General features: G+C 39.7%; 1 protein-coding gene across 1 annotated transcript in view; it reads left to right on the forward strand.

Moving 5' to 3' along the window:
* Nucleotides 1-1,118: 1,118 nt before the first annotated feature.
* The window catches only part of OVCH1 (ovochymase 1), a gene marked incomplete at its 3' end in the record, with an annotated part of 55,488 nt that continues 31,793 nt past the window's right edge, over nucleotides 1,119-24,813 (forward strand). Inside the window, exons 1-15 of the mRNA XM_077774544.1 lie at nucleotides 1,119-1,161; nucleotides 1,758-1,876; nucleotides 2,147-2,244; nucleotides 3,032-3,201; nucleotides 7,457-7,552; nucleotides 8,164-8,315; nucleotides 10,014-10,200; nucleotides 12,200-12,287; nucleotides 14,379-14,512; nucleotides 15,722-15,862; nucleotides 15,966-16,096; nucleotides 16,905-16,998; nucleotides 18,254-18,382; nucleotides 20,665-20,739; nucleotides 21,677-21,857. Of these exons, the coding sequence (XP_077630670.1) occupies nucleotides 1,119-1,161; nucleotides 1,758-1,876; nucleotides 2,147-2,244; nucleotides 3,032-3,201; nucleotides 7,457-7,552; nucleotides 8,164-8,315; nucleotides 10,014-10,200; nucleotides 12,200-12,287; nucleotides 14,379-14,512; nucleotides 15,722-15,862; nucleotides 15,966-16,096; nucleotides 16,905-16,998; nucleotides 18,254-18,382; nucleotides 20,665-20,739; nucleotides 21,677-21,857 (1,838 nt within the window). The remainder of the gene's footprint in view (nucleotides 1,162-1,757; nucleotides 1,877-2,146; nucleotides 2,245-3,031; nucleotides 3,202-7,456; nucleotides 7,553-8,163; nucleotides 8,316-10,013; nucleotides 10,201-12,199; nucleotides 12,288-14,378; nucleotides 14,513-15,721; nucleotides 15,863-15,965; nucleotides 16,097-16,904; nucleotides 16,999-18,253; nucleotides 18,383-20,664; nucleotides 20,740-21,676; nucleotides 21,858-24,813) is intronic.

Here is a 24,813-nt window from a genome sequence, read left to right on the forward strand (position 1 = left end):
TACCTCCTACCATAAGGAGCTTTTATTTCTATTTTTCACAGAACACAACTGGGCCTGGGAGATTGATGTCTATGTTAGTTATGTACAGACTGTCCATGAGATTTCCCCGAATTTTTTAAATTAATGTATTTATTTTTACAAATAGTGTATTGTCAAGTTGGTTTCCATATAACACCCAGTGCTCATCCCCACAAGTGCCCCCCTCTGTTCTCCTCCCCAATTCCCCCCATCCATCAGTCCTCAGTTTTTGTCAGCATTCAAGAGTCTCTCATGGTTTGCCTCTCTCCCTTTCCCCCACCATTTCCCCCCTTCTTCTCCCCCTTGTTCCTCAGTCAAGTTCCTCCTAATCCTCCTATACGTGCAAACATATGATATTTGTCCTTCTCTGCCTGACTTATTTCGCTCAGCATAACACCCTCAAGGCCCATCCGTGTTGCTACACATGGCCAGATTTCATTCTTTCTCATTGCCATGTAGTATTCCATGGTATAGATAAACCACATCTTCTTGATCCATTCATCTGTTGATGGACACTTAGGCTCTTTCCATGTTTTGGCTATTGTGGAGAGTGCTGCTATGAACATCGTTTACCCTAATGTTTTGGTAAAAATACATACAAATTCTGGCTTTATTCCTCTCTCAACCTCAAGCTAACTTATTACAAAATATTATTTATGGGAAATAATGCTGACATGGTAATATTACCGATGAATTCATTTTAATGACCTTAAATGATGGATCCTACAGCTTTGGCCCATTCCACTGAAGCGAGTAACACGGCCACCCAAAAAAGGGATGGCAGCGTAAACCAGATGTTTCATATCCACTCCATATGAAAGTTCTTGAATGTCCAGGACTTCCACAAGCTTCTTAGATGGAGGGGCAGTACTGTTAATGCCTCAGTAAGCTTCCAGGAGTCTTCCTCCTTTCACAAGTCGGCCTGCCTGTCTTGTATGGGTGACCGGCTTCCTCGCCTCTGGGCTTGGGCCACACCTCCCGGGTCTGGGACAGAATGCCTCGGGCGTTCCAGGCCACTGAGCACCTTGCTCCCTGGACCAGTCGGTAGGGCCCCTGCGGGAAGGCGGGGCGCTGTGGAAGGCGGGGCGGCTGCGCGGAGGATGAGCGCGGGCGGGGACAGCTGTGAAGCGGCCGGCGCGGCAGGTGCGGNCTCCCCCAAAGCCTAGGTGTGCGCGGGCCCGGTGCAGGCGAGGGAGGAGGAAGCGGGACGCGGCCCGGTACTGGCCCTCAGGTTCCCAAAGACGGGCCAGCGCGAGGTTTTCTTTGGGAAATTCTTCGGATTCTGGAGTTCAAGGCTTTAGGCACGTGTGCTAAGGAGCCTTCTCCACGTAACAATAGCCCCTTAGAAGCAACTGAAAGCCGAATGTCTCCCTTCTGGAGTAGCATATGTCGTCCTACGGCCGTCTAATTTAGTGATGCTCCCTCTCCCAGAGTCCTCCCCAAATCGATCCCCAGAGGGTGAGCTGACTCATCCTGCCCCCTGGGTCTTATAAGGCAGCTCAGGCTCAAAGAGGCAGAGGAACCCTGAGGCAAGGTCTAGTCAACATGGAGTAGCTGTGGGATAGTCTTGGGATTCTGTTGACAGAAGAAGGGCGGGGAGGGTGGTCTGCTGCTCAGGGACACCAGAGAATGTGTGTCAGGCCAGGAAAAGCTGAAGGCGGAGTGTTGAGCAAGGGAATCCTGACCTGGGGCGCTCCGGGCGAGGGCACACGCACGGCTGCTTTCTCTCTCCCACACAGGGCTGAAGTGTGGGGTCCCCGCGGCTGACGTCAAAAGAACGGCAACTGTCTTGGATTCTGGGTCCTTCTCGGGAATTACTCGCTGGAGAGATGCGACAGTTGGTGGACAGCCGTGGCAGGTCGGGATAACCGAAGCACTGAGTTCCTGAGCGAGAAATGCTGACGTTTCCCGCTTGTTTCCATTATCACAGCTCCGGTTAACATGTGATTTTTCTCTTGGCCCCACTCAACCTCTCTGCAGAAAAGTTTACTTCAGGGGAAATATTTCCTAACCGATTATATCGGTAACGTAAGAATGTTGTACAAGGAGAGTCTGCTTCAGATGTTTCTAAGGCAGATGGCATGGGGAGATGCGTATTAGTTGTCTTTGTGGTTTTCTTCTTGGGCAGGTCTCCCTGAAATTAGGTGAGCACCGCTTCTGCGCAGGAAGCTTGATCCGAGATGATCTGGTTGTTACGGCAGCACACTGTCTGGTTGGCCTCGATGAGTAAGTTGCGGGTTTCCGTGACTTCTCACACCTTCACTCATAGCAATGGGACTGGGACATTTGAAGCTCTAGAAAAAGCTGGCAAAGTTCAATCTCAGTCCCTTTCTGAATTTTCCCACCTGGCCCACCCACTCACTGACCTTCCTGATCCTCAGAAACCTGTATCCCTCTCAAGATTTCCTGTACCTCCTACCCTACTAATCAGAGACCCCACAGTTCTCTGGGGACATTATAGATGTCCTCTATAATTTGCAGAGTTAGTGGTGAAGTGGGGGGTGATAGTTACTTGTTGAATAAATTATTGCCATGTATTGTTAAATGGATGCTCCAAAGTTTTAATAATCTGAGTTTTAGTCATTAGGAGGAAAACAATACTGTGAAAAGAACAGATACTTAGCCAGATTAAGAGAGAGTGCTGATCATAAGAAAAGGACAGTTCTAGGAACAGCTTTTATATCTTGTTAAAGATGACAGAGCATATATAGACCAGTACAAAAGAAGAAAAAGAGGCCACACTTAAATATTTCCTGACTAATTACAATTGATGATAGGTGAAAGGGTTCACGGAAGGTAAACACTCTGATGGAAAGCCATGACTTTGCAGATCCCTGTAATTTATAGGCAATTATGATAGTTGGTAGTAATCACTAATAAAGGTACATCTTCTTTGGAGACTTAGAAATGCTTCCAGTTACATTAATCACTTTTCATTTAAGTCGGTGAAAATAAGACCGTCTTTCCTGGGGGAAACAGCTATACTTATTGGAACATTTTTCTTTGGTTTTAGGAAGCAAATGAAGAGTCTGACTGTGACTGGGGGGCAGTACAACCTCTTTCAAAAGGGCAAACAAGAACAGATTCCTGTCTCCAAAATGATTCTCCATCCGGAGTACAACAGACTTGGATATATGAGCTCAGATATCGCACTGCTGTATTTAAAACACAAAGTCAAGTTTGGTAAGTAAGAGGAGTTAACATATGTAAAAAATGTAGGAGAGAAGTGTGTTTTATTAATTCTGTACCAGTTAACAATTTCTGTGTATATACCTGGTAATATTAGAATAGCTAAGTTTTGTCCTTTTTAAAATTTTGTTTATAACATATAAAAAGCACTGTAAGGACCGAAAATCTCAGACACAAATTATATATGCTTAACTTAATCCACATTTTAAGTCTTTTGTCTTGACTGGGCTGTGTTCTAGACTTACACTCAGCTCCAGCCTGGGGCTTTGAGACATTTGAAAATGTTTTCAGAGTCTTCTTCTCTCTCTCATCATTGTGGACTAGATATCTGACACTCTCTCAGCACGGGTAATCTAAACATTTTGGATAAAAATATTAAAAATCTGTTTTTTAAATGCAGAAAGGGAAAGTGATCAGTGGCCCAAACCAATGAAAGAGCACAAATCCAGAGTACTTGGCTAGGCATTGAAATAAGCCACTTCCCTTGAGGCATCTAAGTGATCTTTAAGAACCTAGAGCTTTAGGGGCGCCCGGGTGGCTTAGTCTGTTAAGCGTCCGACTTTCGCTCAGGTCATGATCTCGCGGTTCGTGGGTTCGAGCCCCGCGTCAGGCTCTGTGCTGACTGCCAGCTCGGAGCCTGGAGCCTGTTTCAGAGTCTGTCACTCCCTCTCTCTCTGACCCTCCCCTGCTCACGCTGTCTCTCTCTCTCTCCTAGAAATAAATGAAACATTAAAAAAATATATTAAAAAAAAAAAAGAACCTAGAGCTTTAACTGGTCATGCAGGGAGCCTGTATGGGAGGGATGGTAGGGGATCGGCAAAGAAGGATCTGTAATCCCCAACAAGCAAGCCTCATTGAGGTTACATGCTGGAATTCCCAGTACCTGTGACCAAAAGAAACTATTGCCCGTTTTCCTCTTTCCCTTTACAGAAAAGCGATGAAGTTCCATTTATGGGAGCTATGTCATTTTCCTCTCCTCAGTTCTCCTCATTGCGTGTATTAGGTCGGAGAGATCTGTTAGACATCCAAGTCAGACTTTCACCCCAACCACGCCCCCACATTTGCTCTTGTCACAGTCAGTGACCTCCATGTTGCTAAATTTCCAAGGTAAATTCTCAATCCTCAGCTTACTTGACAGGAGTTTTGACAGACTTGTTCATACTCTCCCTGGAAACATCTTCTTCACCTGAGTTCCAGAAGTCCCTTGGTTTTCCTCCTACCTCTTTTTACACCCTTTCTTAGTCTTCTATGATGGTACCTCCTCTTCTTTGTGACCCCTTATTGTTGCAGTGCTCAGTTCTTGGACCTCTTCCCTATCTGCCCTCCTTTAGTGTTCTCATCCAGGTTCAAGGCTTTAAACACCATCTGCTTGAAGACTATCCCAAATGTTGTCTATCTATCACACATGCTGCTGGGATTCATAGGAGTCGTATAGCTAACTGTCTACTGGTCACCCACCCAGATGGCTAAGAGGCATCTCAAACTTAATATGTTTAAAATGGAATCTTGATGATCCCCTGTATCCTAAATCTGCTTTACCCATAGCCTTCCATTTTGATTAATGACAACTCTACCCTTCCAGTTGTTTAAACTAAACACTTTGCACTTAGTCTTGAGTCTTCTTTTTCTCACATTGTACACCTAATCCATCATAAAAATCCCATGGCTTCTGCCTCACCCTGTCTACTCTTACCATCCTGTTCCAGGCTACCATACTTTCTTGCCTGGGTTAATTTTAATGGTCTCTTAAATTGTCTTTAGTGTCCTCTTTTGCAAGTCTAATATGTATTATTTACCTAACAACTAGAATAATACTTTTTAAAATATAAGTTATATTATGTCACACTGTTCAAAACACTTCAGTGGCTCTTCATTACACTCAGATGGAAATCAATATTTTTATCAATTGCCATCGCTGTCCTCCTATCCCTAGATTTAGCCTGTTTTTTGTTTGTTTCTCTTTTTCACTATTTTTTTTTCCTTACTCTGTTCCAGCTCTTCTGGCCAGCTGTTCCTCAAGCATATATGACATGATCCCATTGCAGGGACTTTCCATTCTATTTCATATTTTCCTCAAATACTTTCTGTTCAAATAACCACTTGGTTTCTTCCCTTGGTTTCAAGGCTTTACTCAAATGTCATCTGCTCAGGGGAATCTGCTGGGTGACTCCATCATTTAAATGTCTGACTCTTGATCTCAGCTCAGGTCTTGATCTTGGGGTGATGAGTTCAAGCCCTGCATTGGGTTTCAGGTTGGATAGGAAGCCTACTTAAAAGAAATGTTATCTACTCAATGACCCTTGCCATGACTATCATGTTTAAAATCATATTTCCCATGCCATCCTCCCTAATCCCCAGATTTTGGATCTTCTTTACCCTACTCTGATTTTTCCAGAGTGATACTATGTAACAACCAAATAAGTTATTTTACTTATTGTTTGCATTCCCGCTCCCAACACACACTCTTATATGTAAGGGATTTATCTTTCTGCTAATCCACTGGGGTCTAGAAGAGTGCTTTCCCCATTGTAGTATTCAATTACTGTTAGGGGAAACTATCCCTTAGCAACAAGGGTATACCCTCAGTGGAACAGAATAGAGAACCCAGAAATTGATCCACACCTACATGGTCCACTAATCTTTGACAAAGCAGCAAAGAGTATCCAATAGAAAAGAGAGTCTCTTCAATAAATGTTGGGAAAATTTTCTTACACCATACACAAAAGCAAATTCAAAAGGGACAGAAGACCTGAAGGTAAAATAAGAAACCATCAAAATCCTAGAGGAGAACACAGGTAGCAACCTCTTTGACCTCAGCCATAGCAGCTTCTTACTAGACGTGTCTCCAGAAGCAAGGGAAATGAAAGTAAAAATGAACCATTGGAACTTTATAAAGACAAAAAGATTCAGCACAGTGATGGAAACAATCAACAAAACTAAAAGGCAGCCTACAGAATGGGAGAAAATATTTGCAAATGACATACTGAGTAAAGGGCTAGTATCAAAATCTGTAAAGAACTTATCAAACCAACACCCAAATAATAATCCAGTTAAGAAATGAGAAGAAGAGATGAACAGACATTTCTCCAAAGAAGACCTACAAATGGCTAACAGACACATGAAAAAATGTTCAACATCACTCATCATCAGGGAAATACAAATCAAAACCACACTGAGATACCACCTCTTACCTGTCAGAATGGCTACCATTAACCACTCAGGAAACAACTAATGTTGATGAGAATGTGGAGAAAAGAGAACCCACTTGCACTGTTGGTGGAAATTCAAACTGGTGCAGCCACTCTGGAAAACAGTATGGAGGTTCCTTAAAAAGTTAAAAATAGAACTACCTTATGACTCAGCAATTACACTATATATTTACCCAAAGGATACAAAAACACTGATTCAAAGGCCACATACACCCTGATGTTTATAGAATTATAGTAGCACTATCAACAATAGCCACATTATGGAATGCCCATTAACTGATGAATGGATTAAAAAATATATATATACATACACATATGCATACAATGGAATATGACTCAGCCATCAAAAAGATTGAAATCTTGCCATTTGCAATGACATGGGTAGAGCTAGAGTGTACTATGCTAAGCAAAAGAAGTCAGAGAAGGACAGATACCATGATTTCACTTAAATGTGGAATTTAAGAAACACGATGTGAACATAGTGGAAGGGGAGGAAAAATAAAATAAGCTAAAAACAAAGAGGAAGGCAAACTCTTCACGATAGGAGAACTCTTCACGATAGAGAACAAACTAATGGTTGCTGGAGGTGTGGTAGGTGGGGGGGATGAGCTAAATTGGTGATGGGCCTTAAGGAAGGCACTTGGTGGAATGAGTACTGGGCATTACATGTAAATGATGAATCACTGAATTCTGTTGAAACCAATGCTACACTATATGTAAACTAACTTGAATTTAAATGAAATCTTGGAAAGAAAAAAAAAGAAGTGTTTTTACCCTAACATGTTCGTAGTTTTGGAGGGTCAAGGTGGTGTGTAGGAGGACACTGGATTGTATTCTTCCTTGTTTTACTTTTTCTGTGTTTTTCTAAATTTCTATAAATACGAAATAGTTTTTTATGAGAGGGGAAAACTTTTAAAGTATATATTGATATTATATTTAGAGGGAAAGTGTAGAAGCTATGAAATCAACTGGTTGTCACTTTTCCAAATATATTCAGCATCCATTGTCTGTCTAGGAACCTTACAATTTTCTTTTTCCAGGAACTGCTATTCAGCCAATCTGTCTCCCCAACAAAGATGATAACTTTGAAGCAGGGACTCTCTGCATGACCAGTGGATGGTGCAAGATTTCAGAGAGTAAGAGGCATCGAAAAAATAATAATTATACTTTTAGATTTCTTTGCCCACTAGGAGCAGAAATTTTATTGGTGATGAGTAATACACTTATCCTATTTTGTTTTGGGTTTTTTCCCCCCTGGGTTATGATCCAATGAAAATTTCTGGTTGTCTTCACCATAAAAATGTCTGTACTTAAGGCTCTACATAAAACTACTGCTGCCCATTCTGGTTGTGGTGTGTCAGAAAAAGGAAACAGACGGTAACTATGACAGATGAAGGAGAATACAGTAAAGGGATAATCAGGAAATAGTCACAATAGTTAAATCTCCTTGTCTTTAATACTATGATTTTTCAAAACAAAGAATTACACAAAATACCACTTTATTGACAAAGTTTTAGGGAAACTTCAAGTATAGGATTAGAAAAGATACAATTGCCTATATTACCTTAAAAAAAATCTGCTGATTAAAAAAAAAAAAAGTCCTGTATCACATATCTAATTCACATCTTACAAAAGGACTTCCACATTTTGATTAAACATGGTTGAAATAGTTTTATACTTGTAGTGTTCTTACTGATCGGTTTCAGTGAGGACAATTGTTGACTAACACACCAGTCCATCTCCACAGCATCAGAATATTCAGATGTCCTACAAGAAGTGGAACTTCTCATCATGGACGACAGAAAATGTAATACTGTGCTCACGGGTATGAACTTTCCTCTCCTGGGAAGGACCAGGATGTGTGCTCATTTTCCTGATGGGCTAAAGGAGGCCTGCCAGGTAGAAAGCATAAACCAGCCCAGTTATTCATTATCATGGAGGTGATAGTGGATTCTGCCTTTCCCCATGAGCTGCTTGTGGGGACTAACTGCTTCAAAATTCTTTTTTTGTTCATCTTTCCACCAGGCTTCTACTGAAAAGGTTGACTTGACCTGGCCTGAGAGCATTCTTTCCTGTTCCATGCTGATTCTTACCCCAGCCCTCTTTTTGGCAAGATGGAAGGAGGGAAGATGGGGAGGGAGTTGGGTTCAACGCTTGCAGCCTAACGGAATGAAGCAAGAGCACTTTGGCAAACTAGTTGTTTTGTTAAACAATTTTTTATTCCATCTTTTGTTACATATTTTGATTTTTTTAAGCCTTTGGTGCAGAATGCAATGTTTGTACAAAGTTTGACCGAAGATGACATAGCTATAGTTACTTGGGTAAAACTTCTTGTCAATGACCTCCCAAGACTGACTACAGCAGCTTAGAAAGAAGATCGATCTCCACAAGTTAGAGGAAGGGGAGACCAATTATGAGAGACATGAGTTGTAAGTTTTAGATAGAGAAGATAATTTACTTGGAAAGCCTATTTTTTTAATTGGAGTTGTTGGGAGTCTTTATTCTTCCCCAGCAAGCAGTTTGAAACTGCTATAGGAAGCACCTTAAAATTATCTCTTGGGAAATTTCTTGACTTTTTTGTTCTGGGTGAATGGTAAAAGGACAAGGATCAGGGAGAGCTTGGAAGGGAGGAGATAGAAAATTATAATTATGCCACTTTCTGAAGTGGAACACAGGTAGATGAGGTAGATGAAGGGTGCTTTATCCTGTCTGATTCCCTGAGAGCCAGTCCTTTTGGGGGGGAGGGGTAAACCCTCAGTTCTATGCCTTTTGAAGAGGGTTTAACCTCTGACACAGAATTGGTACATGTTCTCAAAGCAGCGCATTGTTATGAAGGATTATTAAAGAAACCTAAAATCACGGGTTCTTTTTTTTCTTAATTTTTAAAAATTTATTTCTGAGAGAGAGAGAGACAGCGTGAGCAGGGGAGGGTCAGAGAGAGAGGAGGAGACACAGAATCTGAAGCAGGCTCCAGGCTCTGAGCTAAAGATCGGCATAGAGCCCGATGCGGCGCTCGAACCCACAAACCGTGAGATCATGACCTGAGCTGAAGTCGGACACCTAACCGACTGAGCCACGCAGGTGCCCCCTAAAATCACAAGTTCTTTATCCTTTACTCAGAACAGTCCTATACATATAGCCTCTGGGACAAAATTAGGCTTCAGTTCTGTGTTGAGACCCTTTAGCCATTGCATGAACTTGAATACTCAGTTCACTGGTACTGTAGACTTGGATATGACCCAGTCTTTCCTAGCAATTATAGACAGCAAAGTAGAGTGGAAGAATGTACCTGTCAATTTCCCCTACTTCTTTCACCCGTTGCTCACAAAGAAGTAGGGGCAAGAGAGAAATTAAGTGTAAGCTCAGCAAGACTGCAGGCAGTGGTTGCAAGGAGGTTACATCTGGGCAAAAAGACTGTACCTTGAAACTAATGGTGAAGAGACAAAAAGATGGGTAACAAAAATGTTGATGGACAGTAACCAGAGGGCATATATGTCTCTCTCTTTGAGACGAGTGCTGTTTGTTGGTTGGGCGCCTGCTGAAATATTTTTAACTCATGAATATTTTCAAGTTTTCTCTTTTTCTGTCCCATAAAAGGGAGACTCTGGAAGTCCATTTGTTTGTAGAAGAGACAGTGGAATCTGGGTCCTTGCTGGAATAACTTCCCGGGGAGCTGGCTGGACTAGAGGTTGGCCTTTAAGAAATAACCATAGAAGGGCATCACCTGGCATTTTCTCCAAGGTGTTTGAGTTGATGGATTTTATCACTCAGAACATGTTCACAGGTAGGTGTAATTTCTGTGAATTCATCATCCAACTTTTGTTCTAAATCAAAAATTGATCATGCTTATTTCAAGGGTCGTTACTCTGATATGTTGCGGATAGAATCAGAGCTAAGCTCTAAAAGAAAGCATGAATTTTTCTGGTTTTCAATTCCTAATCCAATGTATATAAACAAATCTCTGAATTCATGAGAACTGATCTCTTTCAATTTAACTTGAACTTAACTTGGACAGAGTCTGGATCTTCGTGTGTATGTTCATGTAGATTTTCATGAGATACAGGTTGGTTTTTTTTTGTATCGATGAGATTTTTTTAAAAAAAATAGTCTTTGAGAAAGAATTCTTTATTTATTTATCCAGGTGACATACCTTTTTCCTTTAAACTAGTTTAGAACACTGAAACAATTACTCCCCTTCCATTTTTCCCCACTCACCTTTGTTAATTGTACTTGGCAACAGTAGAGGAAAATAAGGGAGGCTTTGGAGCGTTACTTTTGCTTTGCAGCACTAAAATCTAGAATTAGGAAAACAAATGATGTGGGTCTGGAGATGCCAAGCCTTTCCTCAGGGAACTTTCTTACTATTTGGGAAGACAGAGGAATAAGTTGGCCCTTGTGATGACACGTGGGCCAAGCTAAGCTACAGGGTGAGCTAAGTCCCTGAGAGCTGTCAGAGCACTGAGAACAGGGTGGAGGGGCTCAGTCCCAAGGGACACCAGGTTTGCCATGCAGATGGGCAGCACATGCACAAGGAATGCCCGGGGGGCAGCCTCTGCACAACGGAGAGGCGTGAGGACACACAGATTACAGGAGGGAGCAGTTCAGTAACAGAACCAAGTCGTTTCAAGGCCGGGAGCCAGAGCGTCAGAGCGCGGCGTTCTCTCTAGCCCTCCAGCCCTCCCTCATTGTTGTCCAAGATCAGCCACCTTGCTGATGCTTCGAGAAGTACCACTGTTAACTGGTCCAGCTGAACACCAGAGCTCTCTCTGCCTAGAGCAGGCTTGCCACTCTCATTTGAGCTTCATAGTGAAAGCATTCTGTTCATTGTCATTACTGCACAGGGAGATTCTCTCCTGGTAGCAATTCTATCCCATTTTCATCACCTGAAAGAGAAGGTTAAAAGAATTAACAAGCCCTGAACAAAGGTTAATGACAATATTTAAAAAGGGCCATGAAATCAGCCAGTAATGGTTAATTCCACAATCAAATGAATAGCACAACGTGACAATTTATTTAAATAACACTTCCTTAACATCATCTAAGCTTCTCATCCCACAGTTGCCTATTTCTTCTAGTTTCCAACAATTAAAATGTGACACTGGAATCTGAAATTTCTGAGTACAAGATAGACACTTGCCATGTCACTGCTAAAATTTTGTACTTTTGGGGCGCCTGGGTGGCTCGATTGGTTAAGCGTCCAGCTTCAACTCATGTCATGATCTCATGCTTCATGAGTTCATGCCCTGTGTCAGGCTCTGTGCTGACAGCTCAGAGCCTGGATCCTGCTTTGGATTCTGTGTCTTCCTCCTTCTTTGCCCCTTCCCCACTCATGCGCTGTCTGTCTCTCTCTCTGTGTCTCTCTCAGAAATAAACAATAAAAAAATTAAACGTAAAAAGTTTAAAAATAAAAAAATTTAAATATAAAATTGTACTTTTAGATTAGTATTTTTATACAAAGGTATTTTATTATAACCCCAGGATATCCTAGTGAGAGTTGATGGAAAAAGCCATATTAGTTCCATGTGCTATAAATTTGAAGCCTTACTGTTACTCATGATTTGCAAAAACTGGATAAGGAAATATTAAATCTGAAGAACTCAGGTAAAGAACAGTTATGATTTAGAAATTATCTCAGTGAAATCTGCAAGTACTTGCAGTGTCTAGGTCAAAGCATCTAAAAAACATGCATTCCCATAAGTTACAAAGCTTCAAGCTATGTGCCATGTCTTGAAATTCTGTTCATAGCTGAGGCAAATAATCAACTTTTGTCTACATTTTGAAAGATTGTAGATCTCAGGAAACAGTGTTATTTGGAGAAAATGGGAAGATTCATTACCTCCATTCCAAAGAAAGCAGTTGTTCTCATAATTGGTATGTATCCAACATAGAATGATTCTTGGGTTACACCCCAACATCAGACCTCTTAAAGGACTATGTTTTGCCAATTTTATCTTATATTTCAATTTTTTATCTGCTTACCATAAAAGTCGGTATGTTTCATCTGATACTTTCTGATTAGCAAATATTTGCTGACTTATTTCTGATATCCACCAATACAAATCATCAGCACAAGTAGTATTAAGAGTAGAGCTTACCTGAATTGATGTTTTCAAATATCCAACGTTAACACCATCTGTTAGTGAGATTGTTACAGGAATTTAGTGATGAATCCTTTCCTACATTTTTTGGTAATAATGGTAATATTTTGGTTCCCAGAAGATGGAAAATAGCTGGAGATGAATAAGCTTCGGTATCTTTAAATTTTTTCTACATACTCTGTCTCCTCTAAAGGTATCTTTAAGCTTTAGAAATAAGTTTTGCAAGTAGTGCGCTTCCTCAGGTGTTCTAAATTGATATTAAAAATTGTATGAGCATTTAAAAATATACAAAGGTAGATCACAGTTCTATGAGTTTATGATCTGGATAAAAAGAACTATACTATAAAATAAGACCAATAAGCTTTATAATCCACACTACCCAGGTATAGGGTGATGTTATGGAAAATGGAAAGATGAATTCCCATTGCAGTGGTTTGTGAGACGTGTGTGTTTATACTGTGGTTGGGAGACATGGAGATAGGAATGTTTTAGTGAAGGGTACAGTATTGAAACTAGGCATTGAAGGATAGTTATTTTATAGCTAATGAAGTTGTTTGTAGCTCGAGTATCTAAGAGATCTCAACATATCATGCGAGGTACAGAGAACTGTGTATAAGAAATGTCAAGGAGGTGGAGAATATCATGGCTATCTGGATGGTGTGAGTCACAAGGAGGCTGGACAGCAATGTTAGCATAAATAAGGACTGGTGTAGCAGTGGACAGTGAAGATAAAAAGACTTGTTAGGTCTTAACCTAAGGAAATAGAGTACCTTAAATTTCATGAGAAGCTCCTTAGATTTTTTTGCTATAAGCAATGGGAAACTAAAATGGTGGCAAGAAAATAATTTGTAAAATGAATGTATAATGACTGTAAATATTTGTTATAAGTATAGAAAGGAAATGATGTGGCTTAATTTCAGCCCATATTTAAAAGGCTTAAAAGTCTAAGTTGAGGAGCACCTGGGTGGCTCAGTTGGTTGAGCATCTGACTCTTAATTTCGGTTCAGGTCATAATCCCAGGGTCATGAGATCAGGCTCTGCATCAGACTCTGTGAGCATGGAGCCTGCTTACAATTCTCTTTCTCTCTCTCTCATCCCCGCTTTTTTCCCTCTCCCCAGCTTGAGTGCTCCCTCTCTCTCTCTCTCTAAAATTTTAAAAAGTCTAATTTGATTTTCTGTGTGCCAACCTAGTAATAATATAATACCAATAAAGCCTGTGCCATCTTTGCTTAAACTTTTAGAAAAATAGCATCTAGAACAAGAGTGAGAGTCCTGTTTTATTAGATTGCTAGGCAGGGGGAGTTGGGAGGGGTCTTCAGGTACAGTCTTTAGAGAGGGACAGTGATAAACTGGAAATTATCTGAAGGACAATGGCTAAGATGGAAAGAAATTTGAAACAATATCTTGCGAGATATGGTAGGAGGAACCAGGAATGGTTTTGATGCAAAGAAGACTTGAGAGGAAGAAGGAACTGTCTTATCTGAGAAACTACCACACAGGCAGAATTGGACTTGCTCCCCTGAAGTGAACATTATGATTTTCAATTAGGCTAATAAGTTAGAACAAAGAGATGAATCTTAGGGTTTTCCATTTATAGATCAAAATCCTAGCATTTATAACTGAATGTAATTTAAAGGGTGATTTCTGGCCACTCTCTAATTAACCCTTCTATTTGTTGGATAAATGCCAACAATTTGAGTATAAACAAATTATTCTCACATAAGGAACTTCTATTGCCCTTATCTTCTAATAGCCTTTATGATTTTTGTTATTGATGAATTGTGAGCTAAAGCCATATATTAGATCTTATTTGTCACACTTGACTATCCCATTTATTATACTTCCTCTACCTTCCCCTATCTAGCTCATGTATGTGGAAAATAATGGTACCAGAAGATAAAATCATCCTGATAAAATTTATAAGTTTAGACATACAAAATCAAGTTGGTTGTGACCATGGCTATATATCTTTACAATCAAGCAATGGAGTGCTTATTAGTACGTATGTTACATTTTTTTTCTTGTCATGTTAGAATATCCAAACAACTGAAGATGTGCAAATGGACCTGAAGTTAGGTTTCTGCCCATAGGATACTTTACATACCATCCCTTTACTGAAGGAGTGAATGGGTGTGGTAGGAGAGGAACCAATGACTGGCATACTGAGTGAGCTTCCTCTATTCCCTTCTCAAGTTCAATAGCAGTTTTGAATGACATTGATCTCACAATTATCAGAAACTTCCTTTTAAGGCAGCATCTATTTTTTTTTGTTTTATCAAAAAAATGGGTGCCTGTTTGCCAAATTTGGTAAAGACAAATGAGTAACTGGAAGAAAATGTAAACCATTAAAAATCCTACCACCTAGAGATAAATGCTATTAACATTTTAAGGTACCATATATTCTTTTATGCATATTAACTGTACACATTGAACTTCACATCGTTTTATAATGCTCTTTTCTCCCATGACAATAGATCATTTCAGGTCATTTGTGGAATACCACTTATATAAGCATCACTGATAACTTTAATTGAAATATTATGTGTTAAGCATCTTGATAGAAGGTCTCTAGAGCTGGTATAGACCTTGGTCTCTAGATGTCCTTAGGCCAGTGATTAGGACAAATATCTTTTTACAAATTGACAGGATGCTGTAGATAAGGTGTTGTGCTAAGGGTTATAATATTCATCAACTAAATGATTTCACAGTCAGGCCTGCAATTTACCTTAGGAACCATTCTTTCAACCAATCATACAAAAGTTATTAAAAAATCAACTATGTACCAGATATCAATCATATTAAGTCCTATACATATGTGGAGTAAAAACAGTCTCTGCTCTATTGCAGTTGCAGTTCGATGAGGCATCTAAGCGTGTACCATAAAGTAGGAGATGACCTAGTAAAGGAAATGTGCTGTGGTGATTCAGAAAAGGTAGCTCTTACTTCAGCAGGTGTTTAGGAGGGTTTATGAGAACTGGACTTCCAGTCGGGCCCTGAAGGATGAGTAGAATTTAGACATGTGAGATTGAGTTTAGGAAACCAAATGGAATCTAAAAACACAGACACAGAAAGTGTGGAAAAATCAAATTAACCACTAAATAGTTTGGTGGGTTGAGAACAGAGAGTTCCTGGAACATAGTATGAGGGAAAATATAACAAGTTTCTGCCATTTTTAGTAATGCTATTTCAATTTCTTTTCCTTTTAAGGTAAGGTCTGTGGAGATATAGTGCCTTCACCATTGCTGACAGAGACCAATGAGGCTACCATTACATTTGTTTCTGATACAGAAAACAGTGGTAGTAGTTTTGAGCTTACTTTTATGGCTGTTCAGAAGAACTCAGAAGCTGGTATCTCAGATATTTCATTCCCTGATGTTTTTATTTGATATGGGGGTAAGGGAGAGGGAATGCCTTTGGCCATTCATTTTGGATTTCCCTGACACTTCAACAGGTTCAGGGTGTGGGCGTGTGGCCGTATTGGTGGAAGAAGGGATGATTCACTCTGCCAGTTACCCTGACTCATATCCCACGAATGTAAGGTGTCACTGGTTCATTCGTGCTCCAGAGAAACACATTATAAAGGTAAGCAACTAAGGAAGATCTTTACTTCATTGAGAGCTTAGCTCTTTTGTTTAGGCAGAGCTTGCTTCATCTGGGCTATGAAACTGCCATTATGACTAAAAGCTTCTGTTCGCTGCCATACATAGATGTATCAATCTACATCCCTCTGTCTGTCTATCTATCCATCTATTTGGATCTATAAGTGTGCTTTGATAAGTTCCAGCAGTTTAAGAGAGAACACAATTAAAAGTATGCCTCCTTCTTACCTAACACCCATCCTACCTCCTAATGGCAAGTGAACACTAGTATCCCTAGAGAGGTCTTCTGAGCAGTACACACATGCATATATTTACATCGCCATGCTTTTTCTCCTTAGACATATCTCAAAAGACCTTTCTGAATGAGTCCGCAGAGCACTTTTTAACAACTGCATAAAATTAGATTGTGTGATATTCCGTAATTTCTTAAGCTAGTTCCCCATTAGCAGCCACTTAGTGGGTTTCCAGGCTAAAAGCACTACTACATTCTTGTGTCAGTGTTTTGGGACACATGTGGATGTTTGTAATTTCCAGAAGTGGACTCTCCGTGTCAAAGAGTTTGCACACTTAAACCTCACAGTCCTTGCCAAATCGCTCTCCAAAGAGGCTGCAATTACTATACTTCTATCAATGGAATAGGAGGGAGTGACTGCAGGCCTCTTCATGTTCAGAAGGAAGCTTTTAAAGTTTATCTCTTCTCTTCCTTGACCATTTCTCTGGTTATGTTTCTTTTTTTTTTTTANATATTTGTCCTTCTCTGCCTTCTCTGGTTATGTTTCTAATTCGTACAGTTGGAATTTGAGGACTTTATCACTGAATTTAGCCAAAACTGTATGTATGACGCTGTTGTGGTTTACGGCGATCCTGAAGAGGAGCACGAGTTAGGTGGGTAAGAGTCCATCTGTAAAGCATGAGAATAGCTCGTAACATTCACTAGCCTCCTTGGGTGCCACAAAGTCGATGGGAATGAGGATTTCTTATTCTGGAAACTCACGTGTCAGAAAACCTTAGCTTTAACCCACGAGCCAACAGTGGACTCACCAGTAAGATTTTTTTTTAATTTTTTAAAATTTTTATTCATTTTTGAGAAAGAGAGACAGAGAATGAGAGGGGGAGGGACAGAAAGAGGGAGACACAGAATCCAAAGCAGGCTCCGATCTGTCAGCTCAGGGCCCGACATGGGGCTGGAACCCATGAGCTGTGAGATCATGACCTGAACCAAAGTCGGACACTTAACCGACTGAGCCACCAGGCGCCCCTCACCAGTAGGATTTTTAATAGAAACATGCAAAATTTGGAGAATGTTTCAGAATATTTGGAAAGTGAATGTAAAGTCCTTGGGGGATAAAAGGAAACAGTAACTCTGAGTATGTGTTTGGCAGTTATTTAAGGTAATATTCTAAACTTCTTTCTGCATTATTTTCTTCAATTGCTAATATTTTAATGTGTAAGAAAAGTAACCAAAAAAAAAAAAAAAACCCAGAAGCTATAGTTTCTACTTGAATCTTAAAAGTTAATTTTTGGAACTAATTCAAATACACTTTCAATTTTGACCTACCAATTTACTTAGCATGAAAAGTTATCTCTTCCAGCTGTGCAGCCACTCCCTTAAGATACCTATTATTTGTCCTTTAGTTAGGTGTCAGTGTGGGTCTGAGACCAGGAATATAGGTGTTTAGGAATATTTGGATATTCAAGGCAGGTCAATGGATGCACAATCCCCCTCACCCAGCTGAATAGGACCGGTATAGAGTAGGCTTCTAGAGAAGCCAATTTCAGGTGTTACTTACTCACATAAAGCATAGCCACCTTCTGTTTGAAGGAGGATACTAAGTTTGAGATTTTCTTTAACTCACCCCTTTGCACTGTGTACATTAAAAATCAATTAACATTTCATTGCATACTAAAAATCAGATGTCTTTGTTCTATCTAGTGTTTTTCTATGAGATAAAATTACAACACATGGTTATCTTGAAACTAGTGTTTGACTCCCACATACAATGGAAAGGTGTGCCTACAAACTAAAGTTGAAAAAAACCAGAATTGCTGGGAAAAAATTAGTTAGATAATGTTTTATCTCTGTTTCTGATTTTTAAAAATTTGTGTAACTGTAAATCAAACTTCCCTAAAACTTTTACAGCCAAACTTTGTGGAATCTTGAACCCTACTCCAATATTCAGTCCTAATAACATGCTGGTGATTCATTTTAAAAGTGATGGTGAAAATAACTTCCAAGGCTTCAAGGCTAGATTCACCTTTTTGCTCTCAGGTGAGGATAAGCACTAGCACGGTGATAATTTTTGCTTGTGAAAATAGTTATACAGAATATCACTTAGCTATGTTTATTTGAATTTAGGGTGCTTGAATCACCTTGGTGGCAAAATAAAAATGCAGATTCCTAGGACTCCTTGGTGACTCAGCTGGTTAAGCATCTGACTCTTAATCTTAGCTCAGCTCTTAATCTCAGGGTCATGGGCATGGAGCCTACTTAAAAACATTTTTTTTATGTTTATTTATATGAGAGAGAGAGAGAGGCAGAGTGTGAGCAGGTGAGGGTCAGAGAGAGAGGGAAACACAGGATCTGAAGCAGGCTTCAGGCTCTGAGCTGTCAGCACAGAGCCTAATGTGGGGCTGAAACCCACAAACCATGAGATCATGATCTCAGCCTAAGTCAAATGCTCAACCGACTGAGACACGCAGGTGTCCCCAAAAAATGCAGATTCCTGGGGCATCTGGGTAGCTCAGTCAGTTGAGCGTACAACTTTGGCTCAGTTCATGATCTCACGGTTCGTGGGTTCCAGCCCCACGTTGGGCTCTGTGCTGACAGCTCAGAGTCTGGAGTCCACTTCAGATTCTGTGTCTCCCTCTCTCTCTGCCCCACCCCTGCTCACGCTCTGTCTCTCTTCCACTCTCAAAACTAAATATACATTAAAAAAATTTTTAGGGACACCTGAGTGGCTCAATCAATTAAGCGTCCGACTTCAGCTCAGGTCACGATCTCACGGTTCATGGGTTTGAGCCCCGCATCAGGCTCTGTGCTGATAGGTCGGAGCCTGGAGCCTGCTTTAGATTCTGTGTCTCCCTCTCTCTCTGCCCTTCCCCTGTTCATGCTCTGTCTCTGTCTCAAAAAGAGATAAACAGTAAATTTTTAAAAAAAAATTTTAAATGCAGATTCCTGTGCCTACCCTTGAATATTTAGATCCTATAGATCTGTGATAAGCCCAGAAATCTGTGCTTTAACAAGAAACTCTGGTGAAGCCAAGAAACTACATCCACTAAATGATCAGAAAAGACTCTAAGCACCTTATATGGAAAGTAGATAATTGAGATTAGAGAATGTAATTCAGAAATGAGATTGACCAGCTCTGTTTTGGGACATTTCAGGGTTTTGAAGAATTTATAGTTTTCTAGCGATTCCAGAAAATAGAGCAGCCTTTACTTAAATGAAAGGAATATCATTGGAAAGACCCTAGTGTGGAAGAGAATGGGAGATGTACAAAAAACTACAAAAAATTCAGCATTGTTCAAGTTTTGGAGGGAATGATAGAAAAGGCAAGAGTCAGATCATGATGGATTCAGGCATTCAATTTTAGGTACCAGAGTGATAGGACAGCTAGCTGACATTTATTGGTTACTTTCTTTGTAACCGGTATAGACTAAACATTTTGCATGCATTATCACATTTATTCCTCCTTACAAACCTAAGAGGTTTATACAATGCTTACTTTGTACAGATGAGGGAAGAGAGTTCACAGAGGTTGAGTAGCTTTCCCAAAAATGCATAACTGCCAAGAGGTGAAGCAGAACTCAAACCTTAGTGGTAATGTGGAAGATAAAGATAGAGATTAGGGGTGAGTTTATAGGAGAGTAGTGAATAAGTCGTTGTAAGAATTTATTCTACATATAGTCCTTGATCAGATACGTTGCGGAAAAGGTGATATATGAAGGAGAAAAAATTCCAGCATGATTCTCAGGACTCTAGCTTGATGGCTAGGTAGATGGTAAAGCCACTAAATGATATAGAGAAACATAACAAGACTGTGATGATTGTTGAAATCAATTGGTTTCGTTTGAGACAAGTGTATTTGTATGAGCTTGTGAGAGATCCAGATGCAGATATCTAGCATATTCTATATCTAGAATTCAGAAAAGAGACTGAGATTGAAGAGAGAAATGTGGAAGTCACATATATGCAAATGAATAGTAATAGGGTTATGAACAGTACCTTGTGGAATATCTTGCAGGCTGAAGGATAGGGTCTTGAAAAACAAGACTGAAATTGAGAAGAGATGGTTATCGTTCATCAAGAAGATCAAGAGAGTAATTTCATGAAGCCAAAGAAGGAAGAAATGCTTAAAACAGTCAGATACACCAGGAATTTAAGAGATATATAACAAATCACATCTATGGGACCTGGCATTTAGCATTGGAAAGGTAGTAGTAGTAAAGTCAATAGTGGAGTGGTTTTATGATTGACCAGGGTAAGCAAGCAGGGTCAGCTAGTGTAGACCACTTTAAATATTCTCAGTTGAAAACATGTTTTCTCTGTAGACTCTTCAAACCAAGTTGGATCAACATCATCTCCCAAAGCCAATCCTGTATCTTCTGCAAAAGCCATTCCATATGGTGAGTTAATGGTCATGTGGTTACTATCTGTTTAATCTTTCTTCTTTGGAAAGCCTCATTTTACATTAATATAACTTCACAGTGAAGAAGAATAAGTTTTACATTTAGGTCCATGAAACTTCCAGAATCTTGTCTGGCTTTGCATATACACGTATAAATAAAGGGAAGAAGAAATAATCTTTATGATTGGAAGAAAGGGGTACAGAGAGTAATCCTTTGTCCTCATTTGTACCTGTGCAAACTTAGTATTTAAAATATCTTTCTAGAATCAGTGGTTAATATGATTATGCATTTTGAGGCAAAGGAAGAAAACACAGGTTTTTGTTTTGTTTCATTTTAGCACACACTGGCAACTTTTAACTTATTTGTAATCTGAAGTACCTGGTCAAAAATTATGATCTTTCTTTGTTCTGTAGACATGTTTATTAAATATGGTCTAGTTGATGGGTTATAGTAGAAAGTTGTACAGAGAGCTATAATAGGATAAAATGCCATGAGAGAGAAGAAACAAGGATATATAATGAAAAACCTTGTATGCCCTGTTAATTAAAAAAAAAAAAAAAAACCCATCCCACTAGAATGTAACTTCCAAAAGCGCCAAGATTTTTATCTATTCTATTCACTGACAGATCACCAGTACCTAGAGCGCCACTCTCTAGAACATTGCCTGGCAATACCAAGCACTAAGAATATTTATTAAATAAATGAGTAAATACTATTCTGTAGGCCAATAACTAAAAACCTAAATGCTTAGCAGAGTTACCAAGGCAAGCTTTTAAAATCTTGCCCAGAGGTGGGTGTTGGGAGTTGATATCTCTATAAAGCTCACCTGGTATTTGGGGATTACTACTGCCAACTATTGTAAGCCATTGGAGGAGGTATATGTTTTTTCTTATTTCATTTGGATGGGTCATTAATTTCACCTTCTCTGCTATAGGCATCTGTGGCATCCCTCCATTTCGTCTCTGGTGGCTTTCCAGAAGAACCGTAGCGGGGGAGGAAGCCTGCCCCCACTGTTGGCCATGGCAGGTGGGTGTGAGGTTTCGAGGCAGTCACCAGTGTGGAGGTGCCATCCTCAGTCCAACTTGGATTCTCACTGCAGCCCACTGTGTGCAATCGTGAGTGAAGCTGATGCTATTTTAATAATGTACTTAGGATGTGTATTTATGACCATGCCTATAATACAGTTGTCTGACTACTGAAGTCATCCAGACTAATTCTAAAGCAGGAATCTCTCATTGATTTTCTATACAGCCATCTATCCTCTACTTAAACAATATCAGTGAGGAAAGTGTTGATCAAATCTTGTACGTGCTCATCCCATTTATGGCAATCTGATTATTATGTTGAGCGCAAGTCTACTTCTCTTTAGCAGAACCTATTGGTCTAAATTTACTGGAGCTCTGGAAAACAAGAACTAAGTCTGCTTCTTCTTCCACATAACAGTGCTTCCTATACTTGAAGATGTCTCTCACATTGTCCCTTAATTTCATTTTTAAGCTAAATGCTCATCATTCTATTGTTGGTCAGTAATTCCAGATGCCTCACCATGTAGTCCAGCTTCCTCTGGATTGATTTAGTGTTGTTTTTCCTAAAATATGGTCCAAACAGTGGAAAGCACAGTAGGAGAATCTACCACATTGGTCACTAGACCACCAGTGAACTAAACTTTTGCTTTTTCAGGGTTTTAAATTGTGAATTATGCCATGATATAAAAAAATTGCACATGATATATCTGTGGTCTAAAGAATAGTTAGTAAATATACATATGTATCCTTGCCACTCAGTTTAGGAATATTCTTTATCTTCTTTAGGAATATTCTTTAAGACACCCTAGGAGTCCTGCCAAGAGGTAGACTCTATGCTAAATTTTGTATTTATGATACCATTGTTTATTTTTAAAATTTTAACATCTATGAATCCCTAAAACTAGTATATTGCTTAGTTTTTCTTGGTTTTGATAATGTAAAAAGAATTGCAGTTTCTATTTTACTGTGAATTGCTCTTATACTAATGTTATATAGATAAGCTATGTATCTGTGTACACCTGTAATTAATTTATTTTCAGTCCAAACTACTTAAGTCACTAGTTGGTGAGTTCTAGACACTGGTAGTTTGTTTCTTTTTTTAAAACTTCTCAGATGGGTGGCTCAGTAGGTTCAGCATCTGACTCTTGATTTCAGCTCAGGTCATGATCTCATGGTTCATGGGTTCAAGCCCTGCATTAGGCCCTATGCTGAGAGTGCAGAAGCCTGCTTGGGATTCTCTCCTCTCTCTCTCTCTCTCTCTCTCTCTCTCTCTCTCTCTCTCTCTCTCTTGGCCCCTCTCCCTGCTCATGCATTCTTTCTCTCAAAATAAACAAATAAACTTTTAAAAAACCTCCTCCCATGATTCCAGTGTACAGCCATGATCAAGAACCACTCCCCGTCTATCTGACCCAGCCTTGACCCTGCTTGCTCATAATGGGCCAGTCCCATTCCTCAAACATGCTGCATTTCCTCTGGCTCAAGGTGTTTGTGGTTGCTGTTCCCTTTCCCATTCAGGATACCACATTACATTTGATCGGCATGGCACGCAAGGCTACTCTTGGTCCTAAGTATCACAGACTTGCCTGGTTTTTGATGACCTTCCCAGTTTTGAGGAGTGCTCATCTGTTATTTTGTAGAAGGTCCCTCAGTTTAAGCTTGTCTGCTATTTCCTCGTGGTTTTACTGAGATTATGATTTTGGAGAAGGAAAATCACAGAGGTCATATGCCATTCTTACTGCATCATTTCAAGGGTACATGTTATCAACATGACTTATCACTGATGATGTTAACCTTGATCCCTGGTTGAGGTAGTACTTGCCAAGTGTCTCCATTATAAAGTTACATTTTCCCCCTTTCCATACTTGCTCTTTGGAAGCAAGTCACTTAGTATGGACTGCACTTGAGGCATTGGGTACTAAGCTTCACCTCTTGGGTAGAAAGTGTCTACATAAATTGTTTGAAATTTTTCTGTATGGGAGATATGTCTCTTATTCCTGATTTATTTATTAAATAATGTGTTTATATCATCATGGATTCAGGGATATTTATTTTAAAAACTACAGGGGCACCAGGGTGGCTTAGTCAGTTAAATGTTCGACTTCAGCTCAGGTCATGATATCTCCGTTTGTGAGTTCAAGCCCCGCATTAGGCTCTGTGCTGACAGCTCAGAGCCTGGAGCCTGCTTCAGATTATGTGGCTCCCTCTCTCTCTACCCCTCCCCTCTCTATCAAAAATAAATACACATTAAAATACTACATAACTATTTTGTTGCTCAAATTGTTCCAGCTTTGACCAGTGTCAGTTCTTTCAGGGTGGCCTCTTATCTTTTTAACATGCCCCTATCCATTTGTGACACTACAAAATGCTCCAGGTTTATCTGATGTATTCCCTCCTCAGTTCTAGAATCAGTCATTTCTCCAATGAGTCCTGGTCTATTTTATTGGGAATGCTATGAGAAATCAAGGTCTAAGTGGTGAGTGTACTAGCTGCTACTAGGGTGTTATTGCACTAGGTCCTCTAGACTAAAAGAGCTAGGAAATATAGCTATAGTTACTAACCCATTTTATAAACATAGCTATCTTTCTGTATCTATATTACGCTAAACATGACTTCATGTGGATGTTTACATCAGCCCAATACCACATCATTCATTCTAGGCTTTCTCTCCCTTGGAAATGTCCATTTTATAGTAATTCTATCAGAATTCATTTTTATATATCATGGAAAATAAGACTCAATGGTAGCTGATTAATTAGTAAAAATTAATGTATTAGAAAAGACAAATATTAGTATTGAAGCTCAAGGCACAGGAGACATTTCAGCAGATTCCCTTGTCAACTGGTGTAGTCTATTCTTGGAATTCTTGGTGATGAACCAGAGACCTTGCAGCAAAACCTTTCTTCACAAGGTGGATATTCAAATTGATGAGTCAGTTGAGATTAATAAACACAGTCAGCTGTAAATGTTTGTGAACCATTTAAGTTGACCACAAACGGAATTTGTATGCAATTTCATTAGTGAGTTCTTGATTTCTTAAAAAACAAAA

Source organism: Crocuta crocuta, unplaced genomic scaffold, assembly GCF_008692635.1.
Source record: "Crocuta crocuta isolate KB4526 unplaced genomic scaffold, BGI_CrCroc_1.0 scaffold176, whole genome shotgun sequence".
NCBI classification, from domain to species: domain Eukaryota; kingdom Metazoa; phylum Chordata; class Mammalia; order Carnivora; family Hyaenidae; genus Crocuta; species Crocuta crocuta.